Raw genomic sequence first — 24313 nt, 5'->3', positions numbered from 1 at the left:
AATCAATGGGAAATACAGATTCGGTATTTACCGAATCTTACAGAATCGGTAATTGTTAAATTAAAATTACCTACATCTGCCTCCTTCCAATTTACTTACTCTTAAATACCGAATCGGTATGATTCGGTATTTAAGAGAAGGTACATCGGAATTACCTACATCGGGCCCCAAATGTCCTGACCTATCAACCCTTAATACCCCAACAGTGGAAACCAGTTGGGCAATCATGTTAAGGCTGTGGGGAAAGAGGACACAAATGTTGTTCACTTAGTTCAAGGAAAGTGTGAAGGGACTCCCCTTACCCAATCTCATGCAACAACCAGAATCCCCATTCATTTAAGTAAAGCCAAATATATATTTTTACAACATTTTAAGTTTGACTTAATGAATACAACAAGAAATAATAAGTTCATACCAAAGTCCAATAGGATGTCTCAAGTCCTGCTTTCAAGCATACTGTAATCACCACAAACTGTAAAAGAAAATTATATGATGTTATATCTCTCATGAGCAGACAAAACGATAAATAAGCCATGAATCAAAAGTCAGATATCACAATCAAATGCACCCTAAATTTTCCGGAAAGGCCCATAATTGGTTGTTCTAACGTGTTTAGTTCCAGAGACACAATAAAATGCATCACAGCCCTGGTACGGGAATTGGCTGCTACTGCTCCCAAGAGACCTGGTATGAATGTATCTAACCCTGCCAAGCAAGGATTTTATCTATTGTGCTGATAAACATCAAATAATTTCCACAAAAGAATTACTTACCTTCAGTAACAATCTTTCTGGTTGATACTCTACCTATAGATTGTCCTCCACCTCTCTTCACTCTCCCCCCATGTGACAGACTGGCCATAAAAAATATGCAATAACTTGCACACACTGACAGGTGTCACCAGTTCTCAGACTCAACTGCTGCGCCTCCCAGGACACGAACTTGCAGAGCCATAATTTTTTCTTTCCTTTCCCAAATGCCCTTAGACGGGGTGACAAGCCTGACTAATTAAACACAAATGAGCAGTCCAGGACTAAAAAAACATCATATGAACAAGTGTTTGTAACCACTCCTCAGAACTGAGTGGGAGGATTGTTGAGAAATCTAAAGGCAGATTGAGTATCCACCAAAAAGATCATGAAAAAAGGCAATAAGTTGGAAACTTCTACCTGCAGTTTCCTCACCTCTTCAATCAATACCAAAGCAATGGCCAACAGAGGTGGGCAACACCCAAAGTAATAGCAACAGTATTGAACAAATGATCACAACTATCACACGTGGCAGGACCTGAACAAGCACGTGGGCATAACATGAACAACCACACTCCTTATGATGGTGACCTCTTAGAAGTAAAGCAGAAGCTGAGATAACAGAAGTAGCAACCCAATGCAACATTAGAAACTAAATAAAGAGGCATCCTAGTTAAGCCTCAATACACTGGCACATACACCCAAAACAATGAAATACAGCACAGCACCAGCAGACAGCCCACACAGAACAACATGACCTGTTGCAAGAGAATCTCACTAGAGGATGTGTAGGCAGCTGGCAGAACAAACTTATATGCAGACAGTGCAAAATGAATTATGTAGTAGACTGTAGCCACAGTCTCTGTCCACCTAGGCCAGGAGAAGTGATAACAAGGTCAAACAAGGATAGCTCAAGAATGTCGCAGACACTTCACAAGAGGCAAACAACAGCCTAGTATCTTTCAGAGGCCGAGTTGACCAGTAAACATTACTCCTCCAGGTCCTAGTTACTTCAAAACATGAAGAATCAGTCTACTTGGGTGCCAATTAGGACATGAGATACCAATCCCAAATAAACCACATAGTCGTCCAGTTAACAAAGAGTGGTGATATGAAAGTTTAGGCCAAAAAATAGAGGACAAAGAAGCTTCCCTAAAGATTTTTCAAAATATTACTCTCTTCATCAAAATAAGGGAAAGAGCGATAGCTACGTAACTGCACAAGAGAATAACATATTCGGTATGGCCTACACCCTAAACAAATACCTGATAACATCTGCCTCCTACACAGCAAGCCCTCAAGAGGAGCCCACAGGCAATGGTGAAAAGGAAAATGCCCCTGCCTGTAAATCTCCATTACCAACTCAGCCATTGTATCAAATAAACAGAAAACATCAAGCCAGGTCTAGTAAGTTAGCCTGGACGTCCTCCAGAAGACCACAAGAAGGATACCATGGAGGACTTTGGTAAAGAAGAACCTAAGGATCCAGCTACTGATTGCAATATGTCAGTTCTAGTTCCAAGAAGCTGCTTAGCTGTCCGGAAACTAACACATACTGGAGGGACCACCACCTGCACTGTCTCACAAAACTGCACAGAAGTAACAAGCCAACCAACATACTACATTAAAAAAGCACAGGGCCGTTCTCTAAGACGAGAAAGTCCTTGCCACTGTTACCCCAGCTGTCATTGGTCAGGTCACACAGTGCCTTTTCTGTCTTCATACCCTTTGCCCGATAGATTTGGTGTACTTCCATAGTTCTCAAGGATGATGGCAACCCCGTCGTCTTCCACTTAAGGTATAAAGCATAAACTTGGTAGGCAGAGTCCAGAGATTTATCAATAGGAGCCAAACTTTTCTCCCTCGTGCTAATGCAAAGCATACCAGTGGTACCTTGACAGATGGTTGCTCTGAAATGAAACACAAAATTCTGAAGAGCAAGGCAAGTAGTTCCTTTCAGAAGACCACGGCAAATAGATACTAAATGCAAGATGTTTAAGGAATGGTCAAATTTGTCTATCGACAACAGCTCAGAGTTTAAAAAATTTTCAAGACAAAATTACATCCACAAATGTGAAGATCAACCTTTAAAAAATGATGGAAAAAGGAGTCCAATGAAATATTGCATATCCTGTACTTAGATCATAGTAATACTATAGTCTTGCACACTGTTTTATTATGCAAGTGTAACCTTGCATGTACCCTATTGAATATATTACTTTCCTTCAGTAAGGCTCATTCTGGTAGAGACGCTTAAGCTTGTACCCAAACGCAAAACCAACCAGCCAAGGTAGCTAGATGCCCACTCCTGGTGATGTCGGAGAGTCATGGAGCAACCCTATTAGTCAATGTGATTCTTCTCCAACACTTATAGTTCTCTTTCAGAGGAACCATAGACTGCAGTCAGTTTTCCTTATTCCAGCATGGCTTTTTGGGAACAGAACTCACAAGACAAGAGTTCCACAGTTTCATTTATCCACAGGGAAATAGGTTCTGCTGACACCGTGGTGTCACTTTGGGATCCCTTGGTTTCACCATCGCAGGTCGATGCAAGTCCTTCCCCGATGCAGCAGTGGGCATCTTCAGCTCATCCCAAGTTAGCTCCTTCACAGCCTTCTCCTTCTGAGCAGCATCTTGTTTGTGCAAGGGCACCTCAAGGACTCTTCCTAAGTAGGTGGCCATCTCTCTCCCTTGAAATAGGTCTAAAGTAGCCCTTCCTGGCAGCATAAGCTTAAGATCCCAGATGTATGGTCAAAAACCAGGCTTGGGAAATGGTGGGGAATACCCCAACCATAGAGCTCAGAGAATACCGTAGTCAGGCTTGACCATGCCTTGGGTGTCTAGGGCAAAGCCTGAGAAGTTGCAAAGGTGGGAAAAATAAAGGTTGGAGCTACAAGAATCGCCAAACCAGGAGGAATTGATTTTTCAAATGGGCAGTGGTTTAGAAATAATGGGGCTGTTCTGAAAACAGCAATTATCACTAGCCGGAAAGAATCAGCCTGCACAGTGAAGAAAATATGTTTTTACTAGGTCCTATTAATTTCCTTACATTCCTCCATTTCTTGCCATCTCGTGACAAAACCCTGCCTACAGCCTCCATTACTGCTGACGCTAAAAAAAACTATCACATACCCAAGCCCCTTGTTCTTTGCAATTAACCAATTCATCAACAGAAAGCCAGAAAGCCATGAGACACCTACGCCCTGTGTAAACAAGCTTGTTTTTCATCTTCTGCTCCCTGCTTGGTAAACATCCTTGACAACGTGATCAGGTCATCTGGACAATGGTCTGACTGACCGAGCATTGATGAAGCTGATTGAACAATGGTCTGACTGACCGAGCCTTGATCAAGCTGATTGAACAATGGTCTGAATGCCGAGTCTTGATCAAGCTGATTGAACAATGGTCTGAATGCCGAGCCTTGATCAGGTCATCAACTACAAACACCGCCTTGATCAGGTCATCAACTACAAACACCGCCCTGATTGAACAAGGAACTGAATGCCAAAAGAGTGGAATAAAAATGTATATAAGGCTAATTCGCTGTGGAGTAAAGCAGCAGCCTCCTGGGTTTTGTCTATGACTAGCTTGGGACTCTGTTCCATAGTCCGGGCTATTGAAATAAAGGTGGTTCTCTCTGCAGACGATGGTTTCCGGGTCCACTTTATTAAATAAGGAGGGTAAAAGTAGACTCGGGTGATTCCCGCACCGCCAAGCCCCCTCTCCTCCTTGAGGTGGGCTTTTCTTGGTTCTACAAATGGCGCCTGAACAGGAACAGCACGGAGACGTAGGTCTGGCCCGGTTGACGTGAGGGGGCCCGTGGTGGAAGTCAGACGGAGGTACCCTACCCGAGGGAACATTTTGAGTCCGGTGGACCAGAAGTCTTGCACACGGTCTTCCCCATCCGGTCTGGGCCCGCTGACTGCGTCCCGCTGGTGCCCCCTTTAGTGCGGTCTCTGTCTGGATCTGGACTCGTGCCGACGTCTGCAGAAGAGAACAACATTTTCGGGCAAGGCTGGACTGATCATCCACCACTTGTGCTCTGTTTTCTGTCTGTATTGACTTTTGCAAAAGCCAAGCCAGCGAGGTGAGTGTTTTTCTCCCACTGTTGTCTGCCTGAAGTAAAAATATGCCAGTCAGTAGTAATTTCCAAAAGTTATCTTGTTGCGTATGTACAGAGGACTTCCTTCTGGAGGCAGCCTGCCCGCTTCCTCCAGAAGGAACTCCAAGTTATGAGATGTATGTTAAATATGGGCCATCTGCTATCATGTTTTCTTCCTTATGGGTAAAATATACGAAACAAAGCAATGCTGAATTACATTGGCCACAGTTTGGCTCCTTTGATCTCCAGGCCCTCTCAAGTTCGGAAGAGCAGCTGCTCCGCAAACGGTCTCGTCAAGCCATGTTTGACGCCACCGCGTTGTGGAGGAAAAAAATAGATTAAAAAATTCGAAAAAAAGCAAGCGTTGAATAAAAAGAAAGAGAGGATGTCTATGGCTGATCATGCGAAAGCGCATTTAGAAAATAAGGTTCAGGAAGGGGTTGAAATGGCAGACAGGCATCATAGGGCTAAGGCGACAAAATGTTACCTCGCTCGTTCTCCCAAGGACCTTGAGGTTGAAGGAGAAGAGGGGGACTTGTTGTTGAATGCTATTCTTGAAGGTCCACCTCCTGCTTATGCTCCGGCTCCTATGTATCCCACTCTTCCTCAAAATGTTCCTACTGCTCCACCCCCACCAGTGGTGGTTGAGGCTGCCCCACCCATTGTACCACTGCCTGATCCTTTGACTCCCGTCATCCTGCCAGCACCCCTACCTCCAACAGTTCATACCGCCCCACCTATTGACCCAACCCTGACCATACATTCCCGTCTGCTTGATAATAAGTCTATTGGTACCCCTGTTGGTGACTCTTTTGCCACTCCGGACCTAACGAGATGGTCCTCCGTTATGCCCAATACCTGGTATGGATTCTTCGGTACCCCTAGACAGGAGTCTTTGAGGTCTGCTGAACTCGCTGGGGGTAGTGAAAGGGACGCTGTGCAAAAACAATGTGCATTTTGAGTAAATAACGGTAATATTTATGGCGTTAAAGATATCTGGTCGACGTTTAGACAATGGACGGCCATACAACAAACAGACATTTCGGAGTACATGTGCACACTTATAATGAAAAGATATTAAGCATTGTTCATAGACACTCCTAGGGCATTAATTGATTTAAAACTAACTATTGCCAAGGGTCATGTTCAGGGAGATGATATGCATGAAGCCCTTATTACCATGATTGCGTTCAGAGACAACGGTTTTTCCGCCATCTCCGAATGACAAAGCTATGCCTATGAGAGAGACAGCTCCGGTCTTTATCCCTCCAGTGCCCGCCAATAACCAGGGTGTTGGAGCAGCCCCAGCCCACTGGCGAAGGATGTGGGTGCAAGTCCCATGGAAAAGAGCGGATGTTCTTCAATTGAAATCCCAATTACCAGACCCCGTAAAAATCCGGCTCTTTACTATCAGGAATTAGGTCAGATTGTTTCTTCTGGTGTCCTTACCTTAGAGGATATTGACTTATTATTCGGGTCAGTAGTACCACCCGACATATGGGACAAAATACGCCATGCCAACCATAATGCCCCTTTGCATGGTGACTGGACCGACTTTGAGAGGATGGAGAATGACAGAGAGGGGGGGGACTAAGCCTGATCCGGCTATTCTGGCTCTCCCAGGCCATCTGTAGTAACTCATGAAGACCCTTTTGCCAGAAATAGCTGTTAATTGGGATAAGATAAATGCATGTAATCAACGTAAGGATGAGTCTGTTGCTGATTTTTTCACCCGCTTCGAAACGGAGTACAAAAGTCACAGTGGATTGGACGCTAGAGCCCCTGGCTCGGGCTCAGTGTTTATTGATAAATTTGTATCTAATTTATTACCGGATCTCTCGGCCCGCCTTAAGAAGGTTGAGAGTACGTGGTCAGCTCAGACTATGGCAGGCATCCTTGCCATGGCCCAATATCATGAGAATAGAGAGAATGAAGATAAAGACAAAGCGGTTAGGAAGAACAAGGACCTTAAACCAAAAGTTTTGTAAACAACAAGCTTATCCACCCCAGGGACAAAATGCTAGAGGCCAAGGTCCGCCTTCGGACCAGTGCCAGAGGCTGCCCCAGCGCCCCCTTCAGTCTCCTTTACAGAAGTCTATCAGTTCGGCAGGTGCCATTGATAAAGACCAGTGTGCCTACTGTAAGGCTTATGGCCACTGGATTAGTGAATGCCCGGTATTAGCCCAGAATATTCAGTCAGGAAAAACTAGGATCCGAATTCAAAGGGAAGGAAATATGGGACCTCCTAGGCAGAAGCGTGCACCAGATCCTAAAGTTCGACCCCGTATGGGTCCGCACCAGGCTACAGTTAACAGATTTGACAACGGGTGTGAGGCCACTAGGACATACTTTAACAATGATTATGATGAGACCGATCAGACAGGTTTCTACCAGCCATAGGAAAGCCAGGAAAGGGGTAATGTAAGAGTGCCGATTCCTGTGGATCAGCGAGGTCCTTATGTCCGTTCCTCCTAGACACCGGGGCTACTAGATCCTCTATTGCGCACACCTTGATACAGGAGGCGCCCCTTTCTGGCTCTCTCAATGTCTCTGTGGGTTTTTCTGGGGTCCCTGTCACCAACCCCGTCTCTAAGCCTCTCCCGCTGGATCTCGGTCCAGCTCATATGGATGCTCCTTTGATTCTCACGACTGGATGTAGTGAAAATTTGTTGGGTATGGATTTGTTAAAGGCAATACATGGCACCATTTCTTGTAGTCCTGATGGCGTGTCCCTTACCATATCACCGGATTCCTCCGCCACTATGTTCCTCTCTTGACCCCTCCCTCCCGTTCTGCAGGCCTTACCCTCATCACTTTGGGCCACTTCTGACACTGATGTAGGACTTCTCGACATTGCTCCGCATACTGTCCGTATCCAGCAAGGTGCCCAACTGCCCCTGCTTCGCCAGTATCACCTTCCCCAGGAAGGTGAAGCTGCCCTATTATCTATAACATCAGATCTCATGAAGACGGGAGTAGTTGAGGAGACACATGGTAATGAGTGTAACAGTTTAATTATTCCAGTTCTTTAAAATGTATTGATCCCTCTCCCGCGGCCCCCAAAATGTATTGGTCTGTCATCAATCTGCGGGCTCTCAACAAAATTACAGTCTCGCAGTATCCCGTTGTCCCTGATATCACAGCCCCCTTGACCATGGTCCCAGGGACCGCCACTCATTTTTCTGTTATTGACCTAAAGAATGCGTTTTTCAGCATTCCCATACATCTGGACAGTAGACATCTTCTTGGCTTCTCCTTTGGAGGGCGGAGTTTCCGGTTCTGCCGCGCCCCCCCCCCAAGGTTTTACTGAAAGCCCCAGCAACTATAGTCAGGCTCTCAAGAATCAGTTGGACTCCCTGACGCTCCCAGCAGGAGCCACTCTGTTGCAATATGTAGATGACCTCTTAATTGCAGCCACGTCTGCTCCACTTTGTGAACAAGCAACAGTACGTCTGTTTCACCACCTTGCCTCCCACAATCATAAGGTTTCCTTTAACAAATTGCAATTTTGTCGAGAGAAAGTGACCTACCTCGGCCACCTCTTCTCGAAGGAGGGAAGACAACTTACTGCTGACCAGGTGTCCCTTATTACCTCCATGCCTCCCCCTTTGACACAGAAACAAGTATGTGCTTTTATAGGCCTCCTATTGCAGACAATGGATCCCTAACTTCTCGGCCATTTTCAAACCTCTTTTAGCTTTCACTACTAAAGATATGCCAGAAAGAGGTTTTCCATGGACAACTGAGCATGTGGCTGCCTTTCAGACACTCAAAGATGCCTTATGTACAGCTCCAGTGTTAGGCACCCCAGACTATGGCAAACAATTTTTCCTTTTTGTCCATGAGACACATGGCTGCGCGGTAAACAACCTTTACGACGTGGTCAAAACACCGCGGTACCATTACAACACAGCATTTAAAACGCAAGTCGTTACCACGACTTGCACTGGAGGGCGCTCTAGACTAAGGAATAGTAGCTTTACTATTCCAACACCTTCCCTACTGTATGTAGGCTGGAGTTGGAATAGCAAATTATACTATTCCTACGTCCAGCACCCTACAGCGCAAGTGTAAAAACGGTGTTGTGATGTACCGCGCTCATTTTGATCGTGTAGTAACATCATACATCCGGCTGCGCTTGCGCGGTCTTAACTCAGATTTTTGGAGACAAACATCGCCCTTGTGCTTATTTCTCAGCTACACTTGACCCAGTAGCCCGAGCCCTCCCTGGATGTTTAGGCACAACTGCTGCTGCTGCACTTATGGTCCGCCAGAGCGCAGGTATTGTTATGTCTTCACCCTTGACCTTAATGGTCCCACATGCAGTAGATACCTTGCTCAACAACACCAAGACACAACACCTTACCAGTGCACGACTTACATGTTATGAGCTCACTCTTTTTTCCAGTCACATTGACATTAGGAGATGTAATATTCTAAACCCAGCTACACTACTCCCTACTGAGACACAAGGGAAAAATTCTGACCCTCATGACTGCATATTACGGACTGAAGAAGAGACAAAGGGTTGTGTGGACCTACAAGACACTCCCCTAACAGACGCTGAGGGAATACTACACATAGATGGTTCATGTCTTAAAAGATCGGATGGAACTACATCTGCTGCATATGCCCTCACCACTCTTGTTACAGTAGTTGAGACAGCACAAATTCCACAAGCATCGGCCCAAGCGGCTGCATTAATGGCCTTGACACAAGCTTGTAAAATCTGTAAAAACATGACTCTTAATATCTATACGGACAATCAGTACGCCTTTCGGGTGGCTCACAATTTTGGTAGACTCTGGAAAGAAAGAAATGTTCTCACCTCACATGGGACCAGAATACAGCATGGCCCCCTGATACACAGACTTCTAGATGCCTTGACATTACCTAGAAAAGTTGCAGTGATTAAATGTAAAGCCCACGAGAAAGTGACTGATGATGTAGGGGAAGGCAATGCCCTTGCAGACCAAACAGCAAGACAGACTGCTCTAAGTAAATCAGATAGAATGTTTGTGACAGGACCAGCCTGATGGGTGGTGGAAGGAGGAATGTTGGAAGATACTAGTCAGAGTGTGGTCGAGATTCAATCTCATGCAACTGCAAAAGAACTGCACACATGGGAGGAACATCTGGCAGAGAAAGAGATAGGGGGATGTTAGGTGCGTATATCCGAAGGGAGGCAATGGATGTTACCAGGCAGTCATATCCCCTCAGTTGACATAGTGGCCCGTGGCCCTGCCCATATCAGTGCAAAGGAAATATGCAAGTTACTAGAGCCAACATGGTGTAATGAAAAAATACCCCTATATGCTGACCGAGTGGTTAAGTCATGTATGATTTGCCTTATGCACAATCCAGGAAAATTTTACAGTTACCCCCGCTGGTGGTTTCTCCCCACCTACGTTTCCTTTTGAGGCCATCCAGATGGATTATATCCACATGGACAGGTGTGCGAATTTGAAATATGTCCTTGTAGTGGTCTATGCCTTCAGCAGATGGGTGGAGGCCTACCCCACCAAGGATTGCACAGCTATTACAATGGCTAAAGTTTTGTTGAAAGAAAACTTTCCCCGATTTGGGTTGCCCCGTTTGATTTGGAGTGACAATGGCCAACATTTTACAGCCAATGTGGTCCAGTTTGTGGGTTCCAGGCTTGGTGTCAGGCAATAGTTTCATGCTGCTAATCACCCCCAGTAAGCCGGATTGGTGGAGAAATACAATGGGGTACTTAAATTAAAATTGGCCAAAATAGTGGCGGAAACAGGCGTTACCTGGGTAGATGCCCTACCCCTTGCTCTCTTGTCAGTAAGGAGGACTGCCCACTCAAGGATCGGATTATCTCCCTATGAATTGGTATTCGGTAGACTAGCTAATGTATGGGGTGTACCAAGGCCAAAGAAATTGTCTGATGTTGAGTTCCCAGTATTGACTGACTAATTGTACCAGTTAACCGATTCTTTTCGTACTCTTAATCATCCGGTACATGCTGCTATCCCCGACAAGAGCGAAGGCCCAGGTCACACCATTCAACCAGGTGACTGGGTGGTGATCCGAAATTTTTAGTGTACCAAGTGTCTGGAGCCCCGCTGGTCGCACCCCAACATGTTCTTCTGGCCACCTGCACTGCTGTAAAAGTCGAAGGGAGAAAGAACTGGATACATGCTACCCATTGTAAAAGGGTGCCTCTCCCCCTCCCGTAAGACCAATGGGTGAAAGAAGGACTGCCGGATTGCGACACAGAAGTAGTACCGACCTTTGTCCCTTTCAGTGATGCTCAGCTTCATTACACCACTACGGAAGCCGAAAATGATCGAATCTTAGGGGGTCCAGTCATCCCTCCTCTGCAGGACCAGAGGAAGGAACAAGAAGCTCTCTTTCCAGACCACTCCATACCTTCTTCCACTCGCTACAATTAGAGACCAAGAAAAGGGGCTGTCTAATAGGCTGTAGGGCTGTGATATTTCCGGCTGAGACCAGTGCTGGTATGCTGGACCAATGGGAAGTCTGTAGGACTCCTGGTATCCACATCCTGTGGAGCAACCACCAATCACAGACAGCCGCTAGTGACAACAGGCTGAGCACAATGGCAGCGGTCCGAGGATCTGAAGTGAACAAGAAATATGTCAAACTTCTGAACAATAAATGCTTCCTTTCCACGAAAGGTATACTTTTTGCTCTCCTCATCCTGCTGGTTGTGGGATGGTTTCTGTTACTGACCTCTCCCCCAGCTCCTCTGGCTACGACACCGACACCTGCAGAACATATCGACGCCACCTTTTCACCCCATGAACTACCACGACGCGTTTCTGTTACTGACCTCTCCCCCAACTCCTCTGGCTACGACACCGACACCTGCAGAACATCTCCACGCCACCATGTCATCCCATGAACTACCACGACGCCTGGAATTCATGACCAATACTTGTGTACAATTATTGCACCAGCATCAGCTTTTGATTAATACCTCCAACTGTTGGGTTATGTGGGCTCATGCCACTCTCTATGACACACACTGTCCCCTATTTTGTCTATCCATTTTCTCTTTTGTGGGTCCTGTCTGGCTTGGAGAATGCTCGTTACCGATGAATATACGATCAATGGAACAACGAGCTCCATCATTGCCGATTTTTATGACACTTTCCCCCGAAACAGAACAGGCAATGTCAGTAATCCTTTCTGCCCTACTACGACATCTGAGATCTTGAATATCTCTCGTGCTGAACGCAATGAGATGGGTGTGTTCAACACCTCAAGTAGAATAATATTCTCCTGCTTTCGGTCCAGACGCAAAGTTCCCACCAAATTGCAGGCTTTCAATGTGATCAACATGCATGGCCAAGTGTGCATAAAAGGACTGGGGACCCGGGAGGTAGGAGTCATTGACTGCACAATAGTCAGTACACTGAATATTACCTCACCACTCCTAATCGCTTCTCGAAATACCTATTTTGTTTGTGGACAGTCTGCTTATACCTCTCTTTTGTATATATTCTATATAAGACATATTTTGTATATATTGTCTAAAAGTTTGTGTTTATGTGTATCTGTTTGTAGCCCTGAAGAAGTCCGTAAGGACGAAACGCGTTGGCTACTTCATGTTGTAAATTTTAAAAGAAAAAGAATACTGAATAAAGAAGTTACATCACCACCTGCTGATTCCTTCTGTTTTGAACATTCATTTGTTATAAGAATCGACACTATTTGTTGGAGTGCTGAATTATTTTTTGTACTTAATTGTGTTTTATGGAATTTTCCATAGGGGATGTAAGGGTATTACATCTCTGATCCTTGGCACCCAAATTCTTACTGTAACCTGATTAAGGGATAGTTGCAGTCATCTATTTCCCCATACCCTTTGTGCTTGCATTAGTCTGCTTATACCTGGCTTCCAGGAAATTGGTCAGGTGTGTGTTATTTGGCCTTTCTTCTTCCCCCTACCTTTACTGCTGTTGGGACACATCACTTGACCAATCCCCACCTCCATCATCGTATGCCTAGGGGAGTAATTGAGGCAGATGGGTCTGCAGGACAGGAGGCCGGGGACTTCTTAAAAGGTTTCCTGCCATTCTTGAGTCCTATGGTCAACGGCCGAAACATACAACACCTTACCCGAGTGGTGGAGGCAACCATTAATGAAACAGCAGAGGCATTGGGCAACATCAGCGCAGAGCTTCGAGCGGACCGCCTGATGACACTACAACATCGAATGGTACTTGACATCATCCTTGCTGACCGTGGTGGTGTATGTAAACTAATCGGCTCCAGCTGCTGCATTTACATACCTGATAACGCTCCATCAGTCTATCAAGCTATCCAACGTCTTCATAAACTTTCTTCTGAGATTCATCAACAACAAAACGACTGGTCCCTCATGGGCTGGATTTGGGGCCTCCTTTCCAGATGGGAATGGGGCATCCTCATTTTATTTGCCTTAGGAACAGCAGTCATCATCTCATGCTGCCTGTGTATCCAGTGCTTGCCTAGGCTTTGTGCTATGTGTACACAGGCCCTTAAAAGTTCCCCGGTCAGTACACGTGACACCAACGTAAGAATAATGCTTCAACAAGAAATTGGCGACCTAATGCAGATACACATTTCCTAAGAACATGTTTTGCCACTCAATGGCAAAAGAAGGGTCTGAAGAAAATACGTTTTTACTAGGTCATATTAATTTCCTTATATTCCTCCATTTCTTACCATCTCGTGACAAAACACTGCCTACAGCCTCCATTTCTGCTGACGCTAAAAAAAACTATCACATACCCAAGCCCCCTGTTCTTTGCAGTTAACCAATTCATCAACCAAAAGCCATGAGACACCTGCGCCCTGTGTAAACAAGCTTGTTTTTCATCTTCTGCTCCCTGCTTGGTAAACATCCTTGTCGCCGTGATCAGGTCATCTGGACAATGGTCTGACTGACCGAGCTTTGATCAAGCTGATTGAACAATGGTCTGACTGACTGAGCCTTGATCAAGCTGATTGAACAATGGTCTGAATGCCGAGTCTTGATCAAGCTGATTGAACAATGGTCTGAATGCTGAGCCTTGATCAGGTCATCAACTACAAACATAGCCTTGATCAGGTCATCAACTACAAACACCGCCCTGATTGAACAATGGACTGAATGCCAAAAGAGTGGAATAAAAATATATATAAGGCTTGTTCGCTGTGGAGTAAAGCAGCAGCCTCCTGGGTTTTGTCTCTGACTAGCTTGGGACTCTGTTCCATAGCCCGGGCTATTGTAATAAAGGTGGTTCTTTCTGCAGACGAAGGTTTCCAGGTCCACTTTATTATATGAGGAGGGTAAGAGTAGACTTGGGTAATTCCCTCACCGCCAGGCCCCCACTCCTCCTTGAGGTGGGCTTTTCTTGGTTCTACAACAGGGTCAACGAAAGGACCGGGAACCTCTAGTCTTAACTGTGTGAGTGACGGAGGTTTGTCTGACTTTGAAGAAGAGTCCAGCGTTGGCAAACTTCATTGAGACTCCAAACGGTCCTGAGAACAAAACCACTTGTGTAAGGAAGAAGAGGATCTCCTTCTATGACTCCTTTTGTGCTTCTTGTGGAAATATCTCTTAGGAGAGCATTCCCTGGAAGGTGACATATCTCTAGCAGAGGGAGTCCATTTGGGAATCTTTACATACCTTTGTCAAATATGACTTTACCTCTCACTCTCTGAAGGTATTCACGTGTACGGAGGTGCAAGAGTGTCACAGGCCCTAGTGGTGTGTCCCAACTCCAGACACCACATAGAGTAGTCATGGGGATCCAAAGGGACATCTTTATGTGACTGTAAGTCCTGAAGTCTATTTGAGAAGATATTTCACCTAGTCGCTGAAACACTGAGAAAGGGCTTAGCACCATGATGATGAGCCATGGAAAAACAGAAATGATGCCAGCATGCTGGTGGGCACCTAATATATTCCAGAGATGTCATGTCCAAAAGTGGAGCATGGACTGGAACCATGTGACACCACCTGAAGGCACTGGGAAGTCGCTGATTGTAAAAAGCATTCCTGACTATTGTGAACCCTGGAAGGAGTATGCATAAGGTGAGAGATTTGCTGGAAGATGCAGCATCAGAAAGACTCAGTTGAGGGGGACTGTCAGACAAATGTAAAAAGGGTGAGACCAGAAGGCCACTCTCCAAGTCAAGCACAGGAAAAAAAGCCTATCTTGCCACTACATACAGTATCCTTGTCAACTTCATCAGTCATCTACAGTATGGCAAGCTGGCAACAGTGATGCTACGAACGAAGGCTGCACATGGCAAACTCCTCCAGACCTGCTCTGGGTCTCAATCTATGACACAGAAATTATTTCAGCACACTTGTATGATTGTTGTGTGTTCTGAAATAGTGGGTAACAAAAAATACAGCTTGTTATGATGCTCAAATCAGGGGTGCACTTTCCATAACCATACATGAGACCTTTCTCCGTCCCAAAACTTAAACCAGTTTTAAAGCTTTCTCCTGCATTAGAGTTGGTTTGAGCAAAATCCCGAAACTGGATGTGTGCACATACACTGAGCTAGCCACTTTCACTGTGCATCTGACAGAAACTGGAAAGTCAACTGTTGTAATGTAACAATACTTACGGTTGAACAGATAGAGAAAATGGAACTCTCATGATGAAAAGCACTACATTGGTCCTGATTTTTGCATAGTTAACCCTCGTCGGGTACCATATGTAAAAACTTGCAGTTTTCATGAGAGTTACACATCACGCTTACAGTGTCAGAAAAAATACACAATTTGACAAACCACCCAAACTACAGCACAGCACTATAGCTCTCATTTTAAGGGCCGAGTAAACCCCGGTTCGGTCGGTAAAGTTTTTTACTAGCAGTATCAGAATTACAAAAATTGTCTGAAAACTGCACTCCCGGTGTTTCCCATCCGAACATTTTGCCAACTGAACACTAGTGAAATTCAAAGGCAAGATATTGAGGAATTATTGCAGGAACTGGACGCAGTAACACAATAACTTTTAAGGGCCTGCTCATAGCCCCCACTCAGAATACTGCAACCTACCTGCACGCCAGAATTTTTAACTGCGGCCGTAGACATTTCCTGGTGCCGAAACACAGATGGCGCAATCGTGGCCCAAGGCAAAACCAAAGGGGATGATGGACGGAGTGTTGAACATTGCAAGCACTCACCCCCAGTCAAATGATCTGGGTTTAATCCATCATCATTCTTTAGCTCACTCCGCCATCCCAGTTCAGAAATGGCCATATGCAAATCAGTCTGACCCTGTGCCTCATGGGAACAGTCCAGCCCGAACTGCCAAGCCATGTCTTCCCTGGACCAGAAACAAGCATCCTGGGACCGGTTTCTGGCTAATCAGCAGTCATCAGCCAGGCTAGCTTGAATCCAGTGGCAAAGTGAGCAAGGGACCCACGTCTAGGCAAACCCTGCCAACTGATCTTATCTTATCTTATGCGGAATTTGTTAAGCGCACGGTCACCCAGGGGTTTCATGGCGCTGAAGGAAACAGATGGTAGATGGTAAGTGAAGGGGCAGATGGAATAGTGCTCTAACCGTACGCTTGTTTAAATAGCCAGGTCTTCAACGCTCTCCTGAACTCTGTCAGCTTGGTACAGTTCCGGATAGATAAGGGCAGTGAGTTCCAGGATTTTGGGGCGAGGTATGCAAAGCAGGATCCGCCAAGTCGTTTCTTTTTAAATGTCGGCACCGTGAGGAGGGACAGATGGGCAGAACGAAGATCGCGGGTAGGTTCATGTTTGTTTATGAGTTGGTTGACGAACCTGGGGCTTTTTCCGTGAAGAGCCTTGAAAATTATGCAGCCTGTCTTAAAGGTGATCCGATGGGTAATGGGGAGCCAATGGAGGGAGGCCAACAAAGGTTTGGCTGACTTCCTGCGATTGCTCTTGAATATTAATCTGGCCGCTTGATTTTGAACAATCTGCAGGCGTTTAGCGATGGTGAGGGGGAGGCCCAGGTAGATAGAGTTGGAGAAATCTAATCGCGAGAGGACCAGTGCGAGTACTACCTGGATGAGAGCAGAATGGGTCAGCAGATGGGCGATTTTTTAATCTTTCTTAGCTGAAAGAAGCAGGAGGAGATCACTGTTCCGGCCTGGGTTTTCAGTGAGAGGTCGGCGCTGAGAGTGACCCCAAGGCTTTTAGCTGACTGGGAGGGGGATGGGGGAGTGCCCATTGAGGATGGCCAGAAGTGGGGACCCCAACTGAGTGCGCTGTTACTAGGGAGTACCAACTCAGTCTTTCCTTAGGGCGAATAAAGCAAAACCAAAGGGGATGATGGACGGAGTGTTGAACATTGCAAGCACTCCCCCCCAGTCAACTGATCTGGGTTTAATCCATCATCATTCTTTAGCTCACTCCGCCAACCTAGTTCAGATATGGCCATATGCAAATCATTTACAACAAGGGGTGGTGAGGGACAGAGTCTCTGAATTAAGCAGAAAGCTCTCACCCAGTCAAGAGATCAGGGCTAGATCCAACACCGTTTTTTAGCTCACTGCACCATCCCAGTTTCAGAACCTGGCTGTATGCAAATTAGTCTGTTCCTGTCCCAGTGCATGATGGGAACAGGGCAAACCAAACTACAAAAGCCAATTCTTACACTGGGAAGGAAACAAGCTCCCGGGGACCGGTTTCTGGCATTACAGCCGTCTTCGGCCCGGTTTGCTTGAATCCTGATGGTGCAATGAGCAAGGGTCTCACATCTGAGAATACCCTTCCACGCTTAGGGTGGACAAAAATATTTACAACAATGGGTGGTGAGGGACAGAGTCAGATCAGGGCTAGATCCAACACCGTTTTTTAGCTCACTGCACCATCCCAGTTTCAGAACCTGGCTGTATGCAAATTAGTCTGTTCCTGTCCCAGTGCATGATGGGAACAGGGCAAACCAAACTACAAAAGCCAATTCTTACACTGGGAAGGAAACAAGCTCCCGCGGACCGGTTTCTGGCATTACAGCCGTCTTCGGCCCGGTTTGCTTGAATCCTGATGGTGCAATGAGCAAGGGTCTCACATCTGAGAATACCCTTCCACGCTTAGGGTGGACAAAAATATTTACAACAATGGGTGGTGAGGGACAGAGTCTCTGAATTAAGCAGAAAGCTCTCACCCAGTCAAGAGATCAGGGCTAGATCCAACACCGTTTTTTAGCTCACTGCACCATCCCAGTTTCAGAACCTGGCTGTATGCAAATTAGTCTGTTCCTGTCCCAGTGCATGATGGGAACAGGGCAAACCAAACTACAAAAGCCAATTCTTACACTGGGAAGGAAACAAGCTCCCGGGGACCGGTTTCTGGCATTACAGCCGTCTTCGGCCCGGTTTGCTTGAATCCTGATGGTGCAATGAGCAAGGGTCTCACATCTGAGAATACCCTTCCACGCTTAGGGTGGACAAAAATATTTACAACAAGGGGTGGTGAGGGACAGAGTCTCTGAATTAAGCAGAAAGCTCTCACCCAGTCAAGAGATCAGGGTTAGATCCAACACCGTTTTTTAGCTCACTGCACCATCCCAGTTTCAGAACCTGGCTGTATGCAAATTAGTCTGTTCCTGTCCCAGTGCATGATGGGAACAGGGCAAACCAAACTACAAAAGCCAATTCTTACACTGGGAAGGAAACAAGCTCCCGGGGACCGGTTTCTGGCATTACAGCCGTCTTCGGCCCGGTTTGCTTGAATCCTGATGGTGCAATGAGCAAGGGTCTCACATCTGAGAATACCCTTCCACGCTTAGGGTGGACAAAAATATTTACAACAAGGGGTGGTGAGGGACAGAGTCTCTGAATTAAGCAGAAAGCTCTCACCCAGTCAAGAGATCAGGGCTAGATCCAACACCGTTTTTTAGCTCACTGCACCATCCCAGTTTCAGAACCTGGCTGTATGCAAATTAGTCTGTTCCTGTCCCAGTGCATGATGGGAACAGGGCAAACCAAACTACAAAAGCCAATTCTTACACTGGGAAGGAACCAAGCTCCCGGGGACCGGTTTCTGGCATTATAGCCGTCTTCGGCCCGGTTTGCTTGAATCCTGATGGTGCAATGAGCAAGAGGCTGAAATGCCAGAAACCGGTCCCCGGTAGCTTGTCTCCTTTCTGGTAAAGAATTGGCTTGGTAGTTTAGTCTGCCCTGTTCCCATGATGCACTGGGCCAGGGACAGACTGATTTGCATATAGCCAGGTTCTGAGCTGGGATGGGGCAGTGAGATAAATAACGGTGATGGATCAAGCCCTGATCTTTGGACTGGGTAAGAGTGGTCTGCTCAATTCAGACACTCTGTTCATCACCACCCCCTTTTGTAAATCGATTTTGGCCACTATAGGTGTGGCAGGGTATACTCAGACATGAGTCCCTTTCTCACTGCTCCATCAGGATTCAAGCAAGCCGGGCCGAAGAGGCTGAAATGCCAGAAACCGGTCCCCGGTAGCTTGTCTCCTTTCTGGTAAAGAATTGGCTTGGTAGTTTAGTCTGCCCTGTTCCCATGATGCACTGGGCCAGGGACAGACTGATTTGCATATAGCCAGGTTCTGAGCTGGGATGGGGCAGTGAGATAAATAACGGTGATGGATCAAGCCCTGATCTTTGGACTGGGTAAGAGTGGTCTGCTCAATTCAGACACTCTGTTCATCACCACCCCCTTTTGTAAATCGATTTTGGCCACTATAGGTGTGGCAGGGTATACTCAGACATGAGTCCCTTTCTCACTGCTCCATCAGGATTCAAGCAAGCCGGGCCGAAGAGGCTGAAAGGCCAGAAACCGGTCCCCGGTAGCTTGTCTCCTTTCTGGTAAAGAATTGGCTTGGTAGTTTAGTCTGCCCTGTTCCCATGATGCACTGGGCCAGGGACAGACTGATTTGCATATAGCCAGGTTCTGAGCTGGGATGGGGCAGTGAGATAAATAACGGTGATGGATCAAGCCCTGATCTTTGGACTGGGTAAGAGTGGTCTGCTCAATTCAGACACTCTGTTCATCACCACCCCCTTTTGTAAATCGATTTTGGCCACTATAGGTGTGGCAGGGTATACTCAGACATGAGTCCCTTTCTCACTGCTCCATCAGGATTCAAGCAAGCCGGGCCGAAGAGGCTGAAATGCCAGAAACCGGTCCCCGGTAGCTTGTCTCCTTTCTGGTAAAGAATTGGCTTGGTAGTTTAGTCTGCCCTGTTCCCATGATGCACTGGGCCAGGGACAGACTGATTTGCATATAGCCAGGTTCTGAGCTGGGATGGGGCAGTGAGATAAATAACGGTGATGGATCAAGCCCTGATCTTTGGACTGGGTAAGAGTGGTCTGCTCAATTCAGACACTCTGTTCATCACCACCCCCTTTTGTAAATCGATTTTGGCCACTATAGGTGTGGCAGGGTATACTCAGACATGAGTCCCTTTCTCACTGCTCCATCAGGATTCAAGCAAGCCGGGCCGAAGAGGCTGAAATGCCAGAAACCGGTCCCCGGTAGCTTGTCTCCTTTCTGGTAAAGAATTGGCTTGGTAGTTTAGTCTGCCCTGTTCCCATGATGCACTGGGCCAGGGACAAACTGATTTGCATATAGCCAGGTTCTGAGCTGGGATGGGGCAGTGAGATAAACAACGGTGATGGATCAAGCCCTGATCTTTGGACTGGGTAAGAGTGGTCTGCTCAATTCAGACACTCTGTTCATCACCACCCCCTTTTGTAAATCGATTTTGGCCACTATAGGTGTGGCAGGGTATACTCAGACATGAGTCCCTTTCTCACTGCTCCATCAGGATTCAAGCAAGCCGGGCCGAAGAGGCTGAAATGCCAGAAACCGGTCCCCGGTAGCTTGTCTCCTTTCTGGTAAAGAATTGGGTTGGTAGTTTAGTCTGCCCTGTTCCCATGATGCACTGGGCCAGGGACAGACTGATTTGCATTTAGCCAGGTTCTGAGCTGGGATGGGGCAGTGAGATAAATAACGGTGATGGATCAAGCCCTGATCTTTGGACTGGGTAAGAGTGGTCTGCTCAATTCAGACACTCTGTTCATCACCACCCCCTTTTGTAAATCGATTTTGGCCACTATAGGTGTGGCAGGGTATACTCAGACATGAGTCCCTTTCTCACTGCTCCATCAGGATTCAAGCAAGCCGGGCCGAAGAGGCTGAAATGCCAGAAACCGGTCCCCGGTAGCTTGTCTCCTTTCTGGTAAAGAATTGGCTTGGTAGTTTAGTCTGCCCTGTTCCCATGATGCACTGGGCCAGGGACAGACTGATTTGCATATAGCCAGGTTCTGAGCTGGGATGGGGCAGTGAGATAAATAACGGTGATGGATCAAGCCCTGATCTTTGGACTGGGTAAGAGTGGTCTGCTCAATTCAGACACTCTGTTCATCACCACCCCCTTTTGTAAATCGATTTTGGCCACTATAGGTGTGGCAGGGTATACTCAGACATGAGTCCCTTTCTCACTGCTCCATCAGGATTCAAGCAAGCCGGGCCGAAGAGGCTGAAATGCCAGAAACCGGTCCCCGGTAGCTTGTCTCCTTTCTGGTAAAGAATTGGCTTGGTAGTTTACTCTGCCCTGTTCCCATGATGCACTGGGCCAGGGACAGACTGATTTGCATATAGCCAGGTTCTGAGCTGGGATGGGGCAGTGAGATAAATAACGGTGATGGATCAAGCCCTGATCTTTGGACTGGGTAAGAGTGGTCTGCTCAATTCAGACACTCTGTTCATCACCACCCCCTTTTGTAAATCCATATGCAAATCAGTCTGACCCTGTGCCTCATGGGAACAGTCCAGCCCGAACTGCCAAGCCATGTCTTCCCTGGACCGGAAACAAGCATCTGTGGTCCAGTCAGAACGAGAGTCTATGGGGCTATTATATTATTCTATCGTAAATTTCTTAAGTATGAAAACTATTACAATCACCTCTCAACTGCCCTCCATACATGTCAACACTTGTGTTACAAAGGATGATCCAAACAAATCTTGTTTAATCCATCTAGTGTGAAGGAAGCGACCTTCATGAACACTGAACTACATCTGTGGAGCCGAAGATCCTATCCTGGCGCCCAGGAGCAGTGAAACAACAGGTACGTGCATCAGGGACCTCGGGTGGGCTGCAGCGGAGGGATTCTGCAGTAACTGGGTGCTCTTTGCAATGGATGATGCCTGAGAGACAACACCTTCCGTGCCAACAAGCACGTCTTTCACGTCTTTGTGGGAGCATGGTGCCACCCGGGAAGAATAGCTCTACATTCCGGGCACATGAGAATATTTATTATTATTATTTTGTTTCTTATATAGCGCCTGAATCGACCCCCAAAGGGGTATCTCCGCGCTTGCCTTGGGAACCCGTCCTGGCTTTTCTCTGTGAGATAGCCCCTACAGGGCATCCCCAAGGTGAAAGCCAGGCATCCCGCCGCAGGGGGCCGTTGTGGAGATTAAGCAAGCTTAATGCCCAGAGTTGCAGAGTGTGAACCCATGATTAGGTCAGGCACCGAAGCGAGAATTATCGAGTCCATGGACATTTGAGCCCGCGTCGGGAATTGAACCCTGGTCCCGGGTCTGACTTCTGCTTCAGGGTCTGCCTGCTCTAACCAGTGAGCCACACTTCTCCACATATGGAAGACGAGTCACTGCAAAGAAGAAACTCTTCCTTCTTCAAATGTGCCTCTGCCTCTCGCAAGTGGATCCCTACTCGGGACAGCAGCAGGCCATGGTCTCGGACTAGAAAGCCAACCCCTGGACCACCATGCAAAGGTGGGGTGAACCCAGGGGCGGCTGGTCCATAGGGGCGCCGGGGCAGCGCCCCACAAAAGAAACTGCTCACTGCAGTTTGGGCAACAGGAATGTAAGCAGACGAATTGACAGCTTTCACAATTCGTCTGTTTACATTTCCGGCCGGCCAGTGCTTCAGGGGTTAAAGTGCGCATGTCTCCTGCTCTCGCCTGCGAACGCAGCTGAGAGCAGGCTTCCAGAAGATGGTCTAACTGTGCATGTGAGTGAGGAGCGTTACCCCTTACTCACATTCACACACCATTAGGATGCTGCGCATGCCCAGTATAGTGCATGCGTCTGTAGATAGGTTCCTGCCCGGGCGGGGTAGCGTTTTGCGCAAAGTCGCCCCATGCCCTATCAAATGCCAGGATACGAGGAAACAAGGGTCCGCCGCCCGCCCCCACCCCTCCACCCCCGTCGCATTCGGTCTCCTGATTTGGCGCCGTTAGTATTTCCTGTTGAGCGTTGCAAAGGAGACGTGGGACCGAAGAAGATGCCTCATGCCTGGTAAATTTAATTCATTGCATTAAAATGTAACCCACCCCTCTCTTTCCCCCCAGCACCCTGATTCATGCCGGCCGCGACTGGAGTCGTTCCACCGGCCGCAACTGCCCCATATAACAATTGTGGCCTTATATTACTGTGTAGAAAACCCGCCCGCACTTCCCAGAACACAGAGATAAGAAGCCCCAGGCAGATGACAAAAAGATTTCACTTAGAACATAGGAAGACAGTCTGTAAAAGTATGAAAACCGAAATAAACATACATTTTCCTGTGCAGAAAACGTTTTTCACTAAACTCTTAAACACACTGAATGAAGTAACAATGTAGTCATTTGACAGGTGTAATGATAACATAAGATCCCCTCTACTAATTCTAATTCCAATATTGTCGTTTATTAAGCAATTTAATACCCACAACATATCGGTTTGCCCTCATGCATGAATGAATGATGGATGCAGGATGGATGCAGGATGGATGGGTGGGTGGATGCATGAATGAATGATGGATGCAGGATGGATGGGTGGATGGATGGGTGGATGCATGAATGAATGATGGATGCAGGATGGATGCAGGATGGATGGGTGGATGGATGGATGGGTGCATGAATGAATGATGGATGCAGGATGGATGGGTGGATGGATGGGTGGATGGGTGGATGGATGGGTGGGTGGATGCATGAATTAATGATGGATGGTGGATGGATGGGTGGATGCATGAATGAATGATGGATGCAGAATTTGTGGATGTATGGGTGGATGGATGGATGGGTGGATGCATGAATGAATGATGGATGCAGGATGGATGGGTGGGTGGATGCATGAATGGATGATGGATGCAGGATGGATGCTGGATGGGTGGGTGGATGCATGAATGAATGATGGATGCAGGATGGATGGGTGGATGGATGGATGGGTGGATGCATGAATGAATGATGGATGCAGGATGGATGGGTGGATGGATGGGTGGATGGATGGATGGGTGCATGAATGAATGATGGATGCAGGATGGATGGGGGATTGAAATATGGATGAGTGGATGGATGGGTGGGTGGATGGGTGGATGGATGGATGGGTGCATGAATGGATGCAGGATGGGTGATGAATGGGTGGATGGATGGGTGGATGGATGGATGGGTGGATGCATGAATGAAGGATGTATGGATGCAGGATGGGTGGGTGGGTGGATGGATGGGTGGATGCATGAATGATG

At 47.0% G+C, this 24313-nt stretch overlaps 1 protein-coding gene across 1 annotated transcript in view; it reads right to left on the bottom strand.

Annotated features, from left to right (window-relative positions):
* ATP8A1 (ATPase phospholipid transporting 8A1) overlaps positions 1 to 24313 on the bottom strand; it is a 780070-nt gene that overhangs the window by 22045 nt on the left and 733712 nt on the right. The window contains exon 32 of the mRNA XM_086963885.1: positions 416 to 472. Within this exon, the coding sequence (XP_086820011.1) occupies positions 416 to 472 (57 nt within the window). The remainder of the gene's footprint in view (positions 1 to 415; positions 473 to 24313) is intronic.

This window comes from Lissotriton vulgaris, chromosome 3_1 (genome assembly GCF_964263255.1).
Source record: "Lissotriton vulgaris chromosome 3_1, aLisVul1.2, whole genome shotgun sequence".
Taxonomy (NCBI): Eukaryota; Metazoa; Chordata; class Amphibia; order Caudata; family Salamandridae; genus Lissotriton; species Lissotriton vulgaris.
This window is presented reverse-complemented; position numbering and strand designations above follow the sequence as displayed.